General features: G+C 52.5%; 4 protein-coding genes across 4 annotated transcripts; 2 read left to right on the top strand and 2 right to left on the bottom strand.

Annotated features, from left to right (window-relative positions):
• Positions 1–212: 212 nt before the first annotated feature.
• Positions 213–6,243, bottom strand: PPTG_13574 (hypothetical protein; the record flags this gene model as incomplete). The annotated part of the gene is made up of 4 exons (XM_008909342.1): positions 213–542; positions 619–747; positions 819–1,504; positions 1,581–6,243. 4 exons carry the CDS (start codon positions 6,241–6,243, stop codon positions 213–215), a joined length of 5,808 nt encoding a protein of 1,935 aa, XP_008907590.1.
• A 132-nt stretch (positions 6,244–6,375) lies between these two features.
• Positions 6,376–8,572, bottom strand: PPTG_13573 (hypothetical protein). Its single transcript, XM_008909341.1, has one exon. It carries the CDS (start codon positions 8,466–8,468, stop codon positions 6,474–6,476), a length of 1,995 nt encoding a protein of 664 aa, XP_008907589.1. The 5' UTR covers positions 8,469–8,572; the 3' UTR covers positions 6,376–6,473.
• Positions 8,573–8,722: 150 nt separating this feature from the next.
• On the top strand, positions 8,723–9,772 carry PPTG_23242 (hypothetical protein; the record flags this gene model as incomplete). The annotated part of the gene is made up of 3 exons (XM_008909340.1): positions 8,723–8,826; positions 9,320–9,416; positions 9,671–9,772. The coding sequence occupies 3 exons, from the start codon at positions 8,723–8,725 to the stop codon at positions 9,770–9,772; spliced, it is 303 nt and encodes a 100-aa protein (XP_008907588.1).
• A 301-nt stretch (positions 9,773–10,073) lies between these two features.
• PPTG_13572 (hypothetical protein) lies at positions 10,074–11,815 on the top strand. The gene has a single exon (XM_008909339.1). The coding sequence runs from the start codon at positions 10,240–10,242 to the stop codon at positions 11,719–11,721; it is 1,482 nt and encodes a 493-aa protein (XP_008907587.1). The 5' UTR covers positions 10,074–10,239; the 3' UTR covers positions 11,722–11,815.
• Positions 11,816–12,033: the final 218 nt, after the last annotated feature.

Here is a 12,033-nt window from a genome sequence, read left to right as displayed (position 1 = left end):
GTCCACACTAAAACTCCAGCCTATACAGGAATAGATTTTTTCATCTAACGAACTCCCTTACAGCAATTACATTGTTAAGCAATGCATTCATGAAGCGGCCTCCATTTCATTGGCGCCTACAGATACCCACAGGTCCATCGTTAACCATAAAATACTCCACATCACCATTCCTTTCACTTTATAAATCTTGACTTGCACGGTACCCCACTTTGCTAGTCGATCTTCCATTCATCTGTGGTGGCAAGTCGAAGACCTAACTGCTTAATTTGCTTCAGCCGTTCTTCACAATTCAGTGCGAACCCGACAAGGTCCTGGTGGAATACTTGGCATGCCAGATTGGCGTTCAGACATGTGAGTCGCACGGTTTCCGATATAATGGAACTCGAGACAATCTGTCTGCCGTACAGCGGACCAAACGGTGGGATCCCTGCCTTCACATGCACTTCTGTGCGGTATTCATGGTCGTTCAAAGGTTGAATGACGATGTGCACGTCATTAAACTGTCCAGACAGTGTTTGCAGGTCGTAGTCTTCGTCGCATTCCTGTATCACAACAAAAACATCCACTAATAAGATGCGATCCCTATGTTAACAATTCATTGTAGTTGGCTGTTCGTACCTTGAACACAACGTGAACGAAATCGTTACCGATATGGCGCTTCTTCTTCATTGACGACAAGTTGTCCACAGCAGATTCAATGGAAGGTTTACTATCGGGAACCATCATCGTCGCTACATGGAACATAATCTGCAAGAGTGTCAAGAACAAAAGTTAGTTTTTTTTTAAAACAAACAGCGATACCCGAAAGGAAATCGAACCTGTGAACATGCATCCTTATAGATGAGGCCGAATTTTCCATCGCTGTTGCCTGTTGTGTCCAGTCCACCTGAATATCCCGGAAGTCCCTCCAATTTCGTGAAGGTACCGAGACCACGTAGGAACCGCAGGTAGCGAAGCGATCCTCCTGTGTTTCCTAAGATAGCAGACTCGGAAGATCGCTTCTCGTCTCGAACGTACAGCAATCCAATTTTGTGCGTTTCATATTCCGGAGTACGATCCAGAACACTGAGCGCCAGCTTTAAAGATGGTCCATCACTTAGTAGTTTTGGCCGGTTTTCCACGGTGATATCGAAGAGCTGCATCATCAAATAGTTGGGATCATGTTGGTCTCCATTGGACAACACCGACAGTCCATCCATTTCCCTTGATGCAGCCGATGTAGAATCATTATTGCTCGAAAAGTGAAGCACCCTGGGTGCTTGTACTGGGGTACTCAATGCTTCTTCTGTGCTGCCGTTCAAGAAGAATTCAGCCATCTCGTTCCCACTCTCTTCGTCTTCATTCTCCACAAGTCCGTGACGAGCTCCTACGTCATCATTCTCTTCAGCGTCTTCCCGAATCGCGCGAATCCCTGGCGAACCTTCACGTCCATCATCTCCTTCTGCTTGTCTGGAATGCCTCCTCGAGGTTGAGTGACCGAGACTTCCTGGTGGTTGACGACGCACTGCAAACAGTAACATGCCATCAATACATAATGTTAGTCTGACAAACATATATATGTACAATGTCTGCGTTCTCACCTGGTGTGTTGTCACAATAGTACGATGGTGACCCGCCAATGCCATCGTACGCAGGTAGAGGCGGCAGTGCTGCCGCTACCGACGCGTGTTGAAACGTGTTTACTGTGGCTTGCCGAGATGAATTTATCTGTGTATCGTTCTGACTTTCGTCCACGGCAGCATCAATATTGTTTTTCATACCACGAGCGTTGATGTTGGCTTCTGACATTGACCCAGACAAACTTAAATGAGTTGGTCTGAGCTCAGCTGGGAGAGCGGTGCGGTTTGCTGTGTTAGAGCCTGTAGTTCCGATCTCCATTGACTGTAGATCTCGACGGTTGGAATTTGTGCGAGTACTATCGGCCTCACAATACTTATCCAGACGAGAGCGTGGAAATAGTAGGGATGAGGCTGCTGGATTTAACGAGAGATCGTGGCATGCATCAAGCTCCCAACGGCTGGTGCAGTTAGCTCTGCGAATTACAAGTGATGTATCCCCCTTCGAGGTTGTCGTAATTGTCAATAATGACCGTTTGTAAACCCAAGACCTTGACTTCGCTTGGGACGAATCACTGTCCGTACTTGACATCTCGTCGTGGTGTTGTTGCTGCCGTCGACCGACAAGGGCCGAAGGAACTACCGCTGATTGGGAATACGCGTAGCACATCAAAAAGTCGACTGCAGCCTCTGCAAGAAGGCTATTCGCGCGACGTGCACACTGCTGCAGTGTTGGCAATGCCAGTGTCGCAAGTCCGATCCTATTCTTGCGATCACTTTGGTGAATAACTTGGCAGAGAAGACGGAACGAAAGGTAGGACAACTGCTTTGACTTGGCATATTCGAATCCAAGCAGCAGCGCCTCCACCATCGCCTTATGTGCACGCAGCACGCTTTCTTCTGGTTCGCCAGCCAATACAGACACGATGATGCCCAATAATTCCAGTACAGCAACGAAAGCATCGGGTCGAAAGTCTCCATCCACTGTCGTAACGCAAGCGCGCAGACTTTGAAGGACTTCGTCAAGTTGGCCAAGTACTGAACCAGACGAGACCAGAGCTAACAGACCCAACGCGGTGGTTGTGGTGTGCAGCAGTTTAAACTCGGCTTCGAAAAGCTGTCGCAGAAAGTCCTGCAATCGAGCTCTATCCCTTCGTGTCGGACGTCCTGGTGTATTTGTTTGTACTGGAGCTGGCCCTAAAGAGGATTTACTCACAGATCCAGACAACGCGTGGAACAAATTACCATGAGATGCAGACGTCTGGAACCGCGACAACACACGAGATGTAAATCCAAATGGTGTACCAGAAGCGTATGCAACCTGAGCTTCTGTTTCTTCGTGGTGATACAGCATATTCGGCGACGATGCCGCCGCAGATAGAGTCGAGTCATCTCCAGAAGTACCTCCCGCGAACAAGTCCTTCTCGGCGACAGCCAATCGTAACTTCATGGCGCCAATCAAGCATCGCGTGAGCTCTTGCAGTGCGTTATCGTGCAGCTCGGCCTCGTAGCTAACAAGAAGTTGTAGCAGCTCGACTCCCATCGCAAGAAACCGAGTTTTAGCCAGCAGAGCTACTGTTGCCTGCACTCTCGCACTGAACGCCACCGTCGTATTGCCACTCTCGCCCGTACTTAAGGACCTAATCGAGCGAACGAGCTCTGCATCTGTCAGCGGAATTGCTCGATTAGCACGTCTACCGTCATCTTGGGACTTGTGATGTCGAGGCATCAATATCGTGGAGTTATCATCGCTGGACTCCTGATCGTCTTTCTGGTTGTGAAGTAATTTGCCGACCTCGTCAGGTATTGCAGCTCGGCCAAAGGCTCGATAATCAATACTTGCGACAACCTTCGCTGAGACCTCACTGACATCAACATCTTCAAGAATGGCGCGGTTTTCTAGCATAGTCTTGATGCCTTTCACAGCCATACAGAATAGCTCCGCATCAGGCTCAGCACTCACGAGTGTCAAGAGAGCACGGAGGGCACGAGCCACTGGTACACAGGAAGCTGTCACCTGCACGCCAGCTGTGTTGATACGCGCTGCTCGTCGAGACACATACAAGAAACGCGACGTGCGAGTTTGTTGCTGTTCCTTCCACTGGAGTTTCCAATCCGTTGCACGGGCCTCACATACGTTCAGCAGGCACGATAGTGCTGTATGCCGAACATCACGGTTTCGATGGGTTTCTACTGTTGTGGCAAGAAGGTCATACATACGCACAGCGCGAGCTGGTGGTAAATGATCGAACGCAGACGAGAAAAGGGAAACAATGCCCGAAGCTGCCACGAGCTGAGCGTCTTCGTTGCTTGAAAGCGTCATCGCACTCGCCAGTATATCAAGCAGCGAGTCAAACTTGACACTTTCCAATTGTCTTGCTACCTCAATGATAAACGACAGAGCACGACGACGAATCTCCGCATCCGGGTCTTCATAAACTCGACCAAGTGTCGGAATTACCACTTCTTCAATGACGCGGTCCTCGCAGACATTGCGACTTGTCCAAAGATTGACTCGTAGCATCTCCAGTGCCTCTAACCGCACAGTGCTTGGCACAGGGAGAGCGTCACCATCAGGACTAAGGCACGTGAAAAGTGTTCGCATTGTAGTCGATAAGGTAGACAGCCAGTCCAGATGATAGCCTGGATGGGCAGCCTCGGCACGCTGTCGCAGCAGAAAGAGCATGGAATTTTCACTGAGATGCGGTAAATACTCCTCAAGAATATTGAGAAATTCATCCACATCTCCAGCAAACTGCTGTTGTTCCACAAGATCTTCCACAGCTTGCAGAGTATCAAGCAGCTCACGGGGAATTCTGGTCTGTTGAATTGATATTGAAAGATGATGCTGCGGTTGGTCGGGTAGGTCATTTTTTGCTGGATGGATAGCTGCTGTCCGATGCATTTTCGCTTCCGCTCTCCGATTTTCCGGCTGCATTGTTCGCTGAGGAGCTTCTTCAATCTCGTTTTCATCAGTCATGGACACCCATGGTCTCAGTGTCTGGAGCATACGTAAAATAATATCCCATTCCATAACTAGACAGCGTTTATCCCGGTTACTGCTTAAACTGGAGGTAGTGGCACCGCTTACGGTAGTATCATGGCTACGGTCTCCGGACAGCGATGATAGTTTGGGTGGCGTGGTAGCGCTTTGTCCACTCCCTGCTTGATGAGCTGCTCCAAACTTCTTGATAAGGCGTTGAACAGATAAGATGACCTCGAATATGACCACACCCCGACAGCACTGTAAGGCTTGCTCAAGCGCCAGTACGATGGGAGCCCACGCAATATCGTCAAATTTCGCCACTCGCTGAGAACCCCAGCAGGACATTCCTACAAAAAACACAGCACCTCGTAAAACCCAGGGCGAATTAACCCCCGTCGGATGTTCCAGTAATTGAAGTAGGCCTCGCAGTACAAGGAAACCCGAACTTCCATCAAGTAGCAACTTCATGACCGACCACGTCCCATGCCCATCAGCGTTCACAATACAACACAGCGACCGCAGGCACGCTGGGGTACTCGCTGCGTAAGCTAAGCCATGTGTTGCCAGCACGTGATAAAAGGCAACAAACCTACGGCACGCGTCCAAATCATTGCGGCTCCACGCGATATCACACCGTGCACTTATAACCGCCACAATAGCAAGCACCTTGTCACGATCCAGGGCTCGAGGACTACGGCGTAATATACTCTGAATAAGTCCTAGCAGGTCGCGCTGAGCGTCCGACTGTTCCAATAACCGCAGCAAGAACCAACCCAGTTCAACATTAAAAGGCTCCAAGTGACGTCCATCCTGCGTTAGAGCTCGAATTGCTTTCTGTCGCAGCAAATAATCTCCAGGAGGGTGAGTCTCCAGCCGTAAATATATCTTCCTCCTCAACGCTGGCGTCAGTCTCTCGCCAAAGCGCAGCAAACACAGCTGCACCACTTCAAAGGCCAGTGCGCGTACACTGGGATTACGGTGGTCGAACAGGTCTGCAATGCAATCCAGCAGAGCGTCGATCTCAGCGAGGGTTAGTGTCTCTCTTAGTCGGTCACTGGAATTCATAGAGCTGAAGCTACTGAATGTAGAACTATTACTCGTGGAGGAGCTGCGTCTCTCCTCTCCAGTAGCTTCGTCTTCCTCCTGTACGCTACCCAGCGCCTCCAGTGAGAGCCCTGGACCTGGGAACGTGGCCGACGTCACTCCTGTATCTGATGATGCAGGTGTCTGCGCTCTCAACAAGGTCAGTACGCGCTCCACATCTCGCACGAAGGAGCGCTCTTCGGAGCGCTGTCTCTGTCGTCTGCAGAGTCTCTGGAGTTGCTGAACGAGCTCCGAAGACCCGTGGTCGCCGTCGTCTCCGCCGCTGCGACTTCTAATACGCCGGCCGAGACCCGCGCCCAGGCTGAAGCCTACGCCACGCGGAGCGGCAACGCCGCCTGATGACGAGGACCGACGTAGATCTGGCGCGCTAGTGGCGGCAGCTAATAACAAGGAGGCAACATCTGGTGCTTCGGTTGCGTCGCAATTTGGCTGCTGTTGGGGAACAGATGCGATCTCAGAGGTAGCGGAAGGAGCGACAGAGTCGTCCAGGGTATCGTCATCAGCTAGCGGATCCAAGCTCGCGTCGTGAGAGCCCGTGGCGACCTCGGAGGTCGACGGAAGGGTAACACCTGGTGCATTCTCCGCATTCTCGTCCATCGAATCAGATTTGCATCAGACAGAGACGGCAAATTGCAACTTAACCCGAAAATTGCAACGAGGAATGATTGTCGGATTGACCGCTTCAACTTCCACTGAAAGGCAACAATTTGTTGTCAACGAGTAGTGCTAGTGTTTTTCAAGTTTTCGAATGCATTGACATTTTTCTTTCAATTTCAATTGGCTTTTGGCTCGACTCAGTATATTTTCCTCTTCACTAACGTTAGTACTTACGGCTCTGATACAGGTTCTTTGGTTGCATGGCAGCATCCGTGCAGATCGGAGCTGCCCTTGCCGTTCGGGTCCTCAGGCACATCTAGCGTCGGGTTGCGGTCGAAGAAACCCTCCGGGATCATCTTGAAACCCGCGTAGTCCACGGGCATCATGGGCCAGTCCTCAACGCGCGGGAAGTGCGTGAGACCGAAGGTGTGCCACACGACAATGTCTTCGCCATCCACTGGGCGGTTGTCCTTTACGTAGCTAGGTAGACCGGCAAAGCCCGGGTGCTGGTTGGGTGTGTAGCCCGCAGCCCACAGCTCATCGCGCGCATACTTAGTGACCCACAAGTGTTTGGTCGAGAAGTTCGCACGCTTCCAGATCGATGATCCGTCAGCAGCCAGGAGCACCGGTTGGCCTTCCGGGAACAGCGCGTAGCCCGTGGATCGACCGAGTCGGTTCTTGGCCTCGCTCGAGGCGATACGCCACACCCGACCCTTGTCCATTGCAGCTACACGCTGAGCATCGCTCTCGTTTTTGAGTCGGGTCGCAGTGCGAATGAACGCATTGCCGCGTGGATTCTCGGGACTGATCGGCAGACGCTTAGCCTCCAGTTCGTCGACGTGGCATTTATTGCCATCGATGGCTACATCCAGACGTGCTGAGAACAGGTGCTGATGGCACGGAGCACCGAGACGAGGGGCCATCTCAGTCGCATATTCGTACTCACCCTCCGGGCGTCCGGATGTGAACACAATACCCGTGGCCTTGCACTCCAGCTCGATCCTGCCGTCAAGGTAGAAGTACCAGTAGAATCCGTAGTCGTAGTTACCGACTGTCACGAAGAAAGACACCACAAATCGACGCTGGCGACGCACCGTGCCGGTGGGCGGTGAGGCCAGCACGTCCGTGTGCTTCCACAGCGTACCGAAATCCTCTTCATGCATGCAGATAGCGTTCTTAATTACGAACGGCTCACAGAAATCATCCACGACCGTCGCGTCCAGGTACTGGATCTTGCCGAGGCAGTCGCAGCCCAGAACGAGAGAGTTTGCGAGACGACCGAACTGGTATTCACCGGCATCGAAGTAGTTCTGCCAGTCGTGCGTGGGCGAAGGCTCACCATAGGGCACAACCATCTCAGACACCGACGCGCGGTTAAGAATCTTACGCTTTCGACCACGGTCATTGAAAGAAATATCGTGCAGCGTAAGTCCCTCACGTCCATTGAAGCCGACGCGGATCTCCCAGTTCTGCCATGACACGATGTTGTCCTTGACGGTGAAACTGGCGCCTTCGGGTTGTTTGATGTGCAACGGCTTCATGTCTGTACGCATGGGTCCCGTGACCTTGGGATCCAGGTAGTCGCCCGACTCCATGGGGATGTGAGTGTAGCCCGTATCGACCAGCTTCAACACCTTCCGGTTCGTTAGATCGACGTGTGCCACGAGGCCATCGATCGGGTGGCCATACATGGCATGTGTATTTTCAACTTTTAGGAAGCTCAACACACGGATCATGCGGTTGCCCTCCTCACCCTCGTAGCCGAAGACACCGGCCGAGAACTGCTCTCCGCGCACCATGTCGAGGTCGGTAATGCCCCGCTTGGCCAGCGCGGCGACGTAGTCTGGGTCAGCTTTGCAGATTGAGTCGCCGTCCCAGTAGTCTTGATCCAAGATCGGGATCTGTCCATCGATCTTGGGGTCCAGCTCTACCTCTTTGACAATACGACGAGCCACAACGTCCACCACGAAGTCACGCGTGACGTTCGTGGCTTGGTCGAGCACCAGCATGCCGATCTCACGAGGGATCTCTGTCAGTTGGCCAGCCTCAAACTTGTCCAGCGTGGAATGATCGGGCTCAAATAGCATCACATACGCGTAGCGCAGCTCTGGACTTGAGTACCCGGCGTCCGCGAGAACTTGCTTCACGGTACGGACCTCATCGGCAGTCACGGGATCTAGTGGGTGCTTAATATCCTTGCAGGGTGCGTGGGCACTGGGAGCCATTATGGCGACGTGATTCTGGAATGAGGAGTGCGGGTGGTGGCAAATCCGAAAGTGAGAGACTCGATCGCGATTGTCCCTATCCTTCTATCCGAGCCGCCTTCCGTGCGGCAGCAGTAGATGTGGTGGAGTTCTCTCCAGCTGGGCCCCATAAGCGCCATGAACACAGATGATGTTACGCATTTTCATCGCCAAACCTGCATCGCATAAAAGGCGGCGAAATTCAGATGCCTCTCGGCGGTACAGGCGGCATCCAGATGGTGTTCAAGTTCAACATCATTGGCCGCAAGTTGCCCCACGTGCATCGAGTCACTAGCACTAATGCCTTAATGTCGTTCATACCCATTCGCTGCAACATCGGGTACATGAACGCTTTGACTGGTCAAAGTTTCTGCCGTTTCGTGGAGACTGTCGGACGATGGCACTAGGCACTAGTACATGTATCGATAGGGTGATTGGAAAACTACTCAAAAGATTGTCAAGGCAACACTAGCGGGTCACCTGACACTACAGCGCCGCCGATACCAGGAGCTACAACGGAATGCCTTTACGTTGCTGAAATTACAGTAGCTCCGAACCCACGGACCTTCATAAGCGCTGATCTTGCTGGTAGGACAAACGTCAAGACGTCTATCGGAAAGTTGAAGAGTGATACTCATCTAAATGTTTATGATCGGCAGCACTGCAAACTTCGATCGACAGGCTTATGATACGCTCGAAAATGGTTTGACACCGCGGGATGTGCAGCCCCTCAGCGTAACATGATCATCATAGCGAGGCCGGTGGCTGAACCAGGTGATCGCAGCGGTGACGACCCGGTCAACTGAACTAATTGCGTTCGCATACAACATTAGGGATATTCCACGCAGCGGTGGACGCGGGAGGCGGGCCACAAATAAAGAGCATGGTGCCCGTCGTTCGGTCTTTTCGGGGGCATTCGTCATTACTGCGGTATGGTTTCTTCTATTAAGACTTGTGGAGGTCGTGCATGTTGAAATCTCGTCGTTCGTGACAGCCTCCTGGCGATGCGTTCAATCCTCTATCTTCAATTGAGACCGGATAGCTTTCGCCGTACGCTCCCAAGTCACCCATGTCCGCTGTTTAACACGCTCAGAAACTCATACATGAGAGCTGAAAACCACCGCTACTGGATTGAGGAGGACCGCTGACCAAAATCGGTAGTTTGTGCTGACCAAGTGAACCAGGAAGCCCTTCTGAATGCTGGGCCATCGACTCTGTCCGGTTTCTTGCTAGTCGATCGAGGTTTCAGGAGTGACAACTTCAAGCAAGCCCTGCATTTCGAGTGATAAAACATTTCGAGTGATAAAATTAATCACAGATCAATGAAGGCGTATTCCATGTAGCTGCGGGATGCAGCCATGACCGACCCCACCAATGATGCTTCCGCGAAGCTGCCGGCTTATATTTAACGACTCAAGAATGCTGTCGAGTGGCAACCGGCCGCAATGACTCGATTTGAGTCAGGCGTTGCACGAGGTTGCTAGTGCCGCCGATCGTCTCCGGTGTTACAGCGATCAGAAAAGAAGCATCCGATACGTATTGAAGTGCACCAGCTGGCACGTGACGCGTTCAGCTACGCGTTACCCTCGGCCAATAACAGGCCCATGAGGAAGGTCTCCGCTTGAGGTGATGGTGCTGAGGGACAAGAATGCTCAAGCAGCGCCGACTTTCCGGGCTCGCCTCCCTCGCCCGGCAAAGCTCATGACACTTCTCAATTGGCCTCGCCGTGACCCGAATCTACTGCCACTTCAAGATGACCCGCCTCAGCCGAATCAGCGGTGCGTCACTCGATATTCAAGAGTGCAAGGTGGAGCCACCTCAACGACACGCCAAGGCGCTGCAGTTGTGGGCGCTTGGGATCGGTGCTGTGATCAGCGGTGAATACTATGGCTGGCAGTCCTCACTCGTAGCCGGCTTTAACGGAATGCTCATCGTGATGTCCATGATGACGGTGCTGTACGTAACGCTGTCCTTCTCGCTCGCCGAACTGTCGGCGACGATCCCCGCCGGTGGAGGTCCGTACATCTTCGCGCTACATTCCATTGGACCCCGTGCGGCGTTCTTCAGTGGACTGGCGGAGACTCTCAAGGTGATCGCCGTCAACTCATCGACCTTCTACACCATCTACTCGTATCTTCAGACGCTCTTCAACGTCGACCAGAAGTTTGCTCCGGTGTTCTTTATCGCGTTCGGCATTCTTTTCGGTGGTCTCAATATCTACGGCGTGCAAGCTTCGTTCCGGATGCAGGCGTGCTCGACGACGCTCTGCGTGCTATTGCTGCTCATCATGTTCTTCTCCGCCATTCCGCACCTGGACTATAACCAGTGGGTGGTCGAGCAAAACTGGAAGTACACAGATCTGAGTAGTGCCATCGAGGCGATACCGTTCGCCATGTGGTTCTACCTTGGTGTTGAAGAGCTCCCGCTTGCCAGTGAAGAGACCATCGAGCCCGAAAAGAATATCCCTCGCGGCCTGTTCATGTGCATCTCGACTCTAATGGTGCTATCGTTCGGCACAGCCGTGTTCAGCTCGCTGATTGCACCCGGTGCTGCTGCTATGGCTGACGTGTCAGCGCCGCTCGTCACGAGCTTCCAGACGATTTACGGCACTGGTGCGACCACGACGTTCTTCAAGTGGATGACGGTCATTGCACTGTGCTCCAGTCCCAACTCGTACGTCTTCTTCATGGGCCAGCTGCTGTTTGCCATCGCTCGAGACGGCTACTACCCTAAATTCCTCGCATACGAGCACCCGCGCCGCGGCACGGCGGTGGGTGCACTACTCTTCGGCACCATTAGCTGCGTTCTGATCGCTGTTATCTTGCACTACGCCATAGGCGATGACGATCTCGGCTCTGTTCTTATCAACTTGACGCTGCTGGGCGCGCTGATCTCTTACATTTTTCAGCTGCTGTCATTCGTGTTCCTGCGATACCGGCAACCAAACCGACCCCGGCCGTACAAGAGCCCCTTTGGACTCGCTGGCGCCTTTGTCGGACTGGCACTGTGCGGCGTTTCTATCTTCGCCATCCTGTACACGAGCGTGGCCGACACCATTTTCCTGGCGTCGATCGTGGTGACGGGACTGGTGTTCTTCGCCGGCAGCGTCTACTTCTTCAGAATCGTGCTGCCCAAAATCGAGAACAAGACCCTAGGCTCCCCCGTCACGACCAAGGACATGAATGAGAATCTCCTCAGCTCCAGAAGCCAGGTCCTCCTCTCCACCGGAGCGTAGGTCTCAGCGAGTCGTCTCAATTATATCTTTACATCCATTTATTTCTTTTAGTAACGTGCACGTCAAATCACGATCTCAAATGTTGCCACAACCACCAGTAGACCTTTAGTCCGTGACTTTGCGGCCGCAGCCCAAGCACCAATGTCCCGGCGGTACTGTTTCGCCATGTCCGCTTCAACACGACATGCTGCATAGACCCGCACATGCACCACCGGAATAGCCTCCCAGCGCAACGAAAGGCTCTAAACGCTCTGTAAAACTTTAGGATGCTTGATCGCTCTCGATTTTTAGAAAACTTAAAACAACCCCCAG

This window comes from Phytophthora parasitica (genome assembly GCF_000247585.1).
Source record: "Phytophthora parasitica INRA-310 unplaced genomic scaffold supercont2.33, whole genome shotgun sequence".
NCBI classification, from domain to species: domain Eukaryota; phylum Oomycota; class Peronosporomycetes; order Peronosporales; family Peronosporaceae; genus Phytophthora; species Phytophthora nicotianae.
Note: the sequence above shows the minus strand (reverse complement) of the source record. Positions and strands in the feature narration are given on the sequence as shown.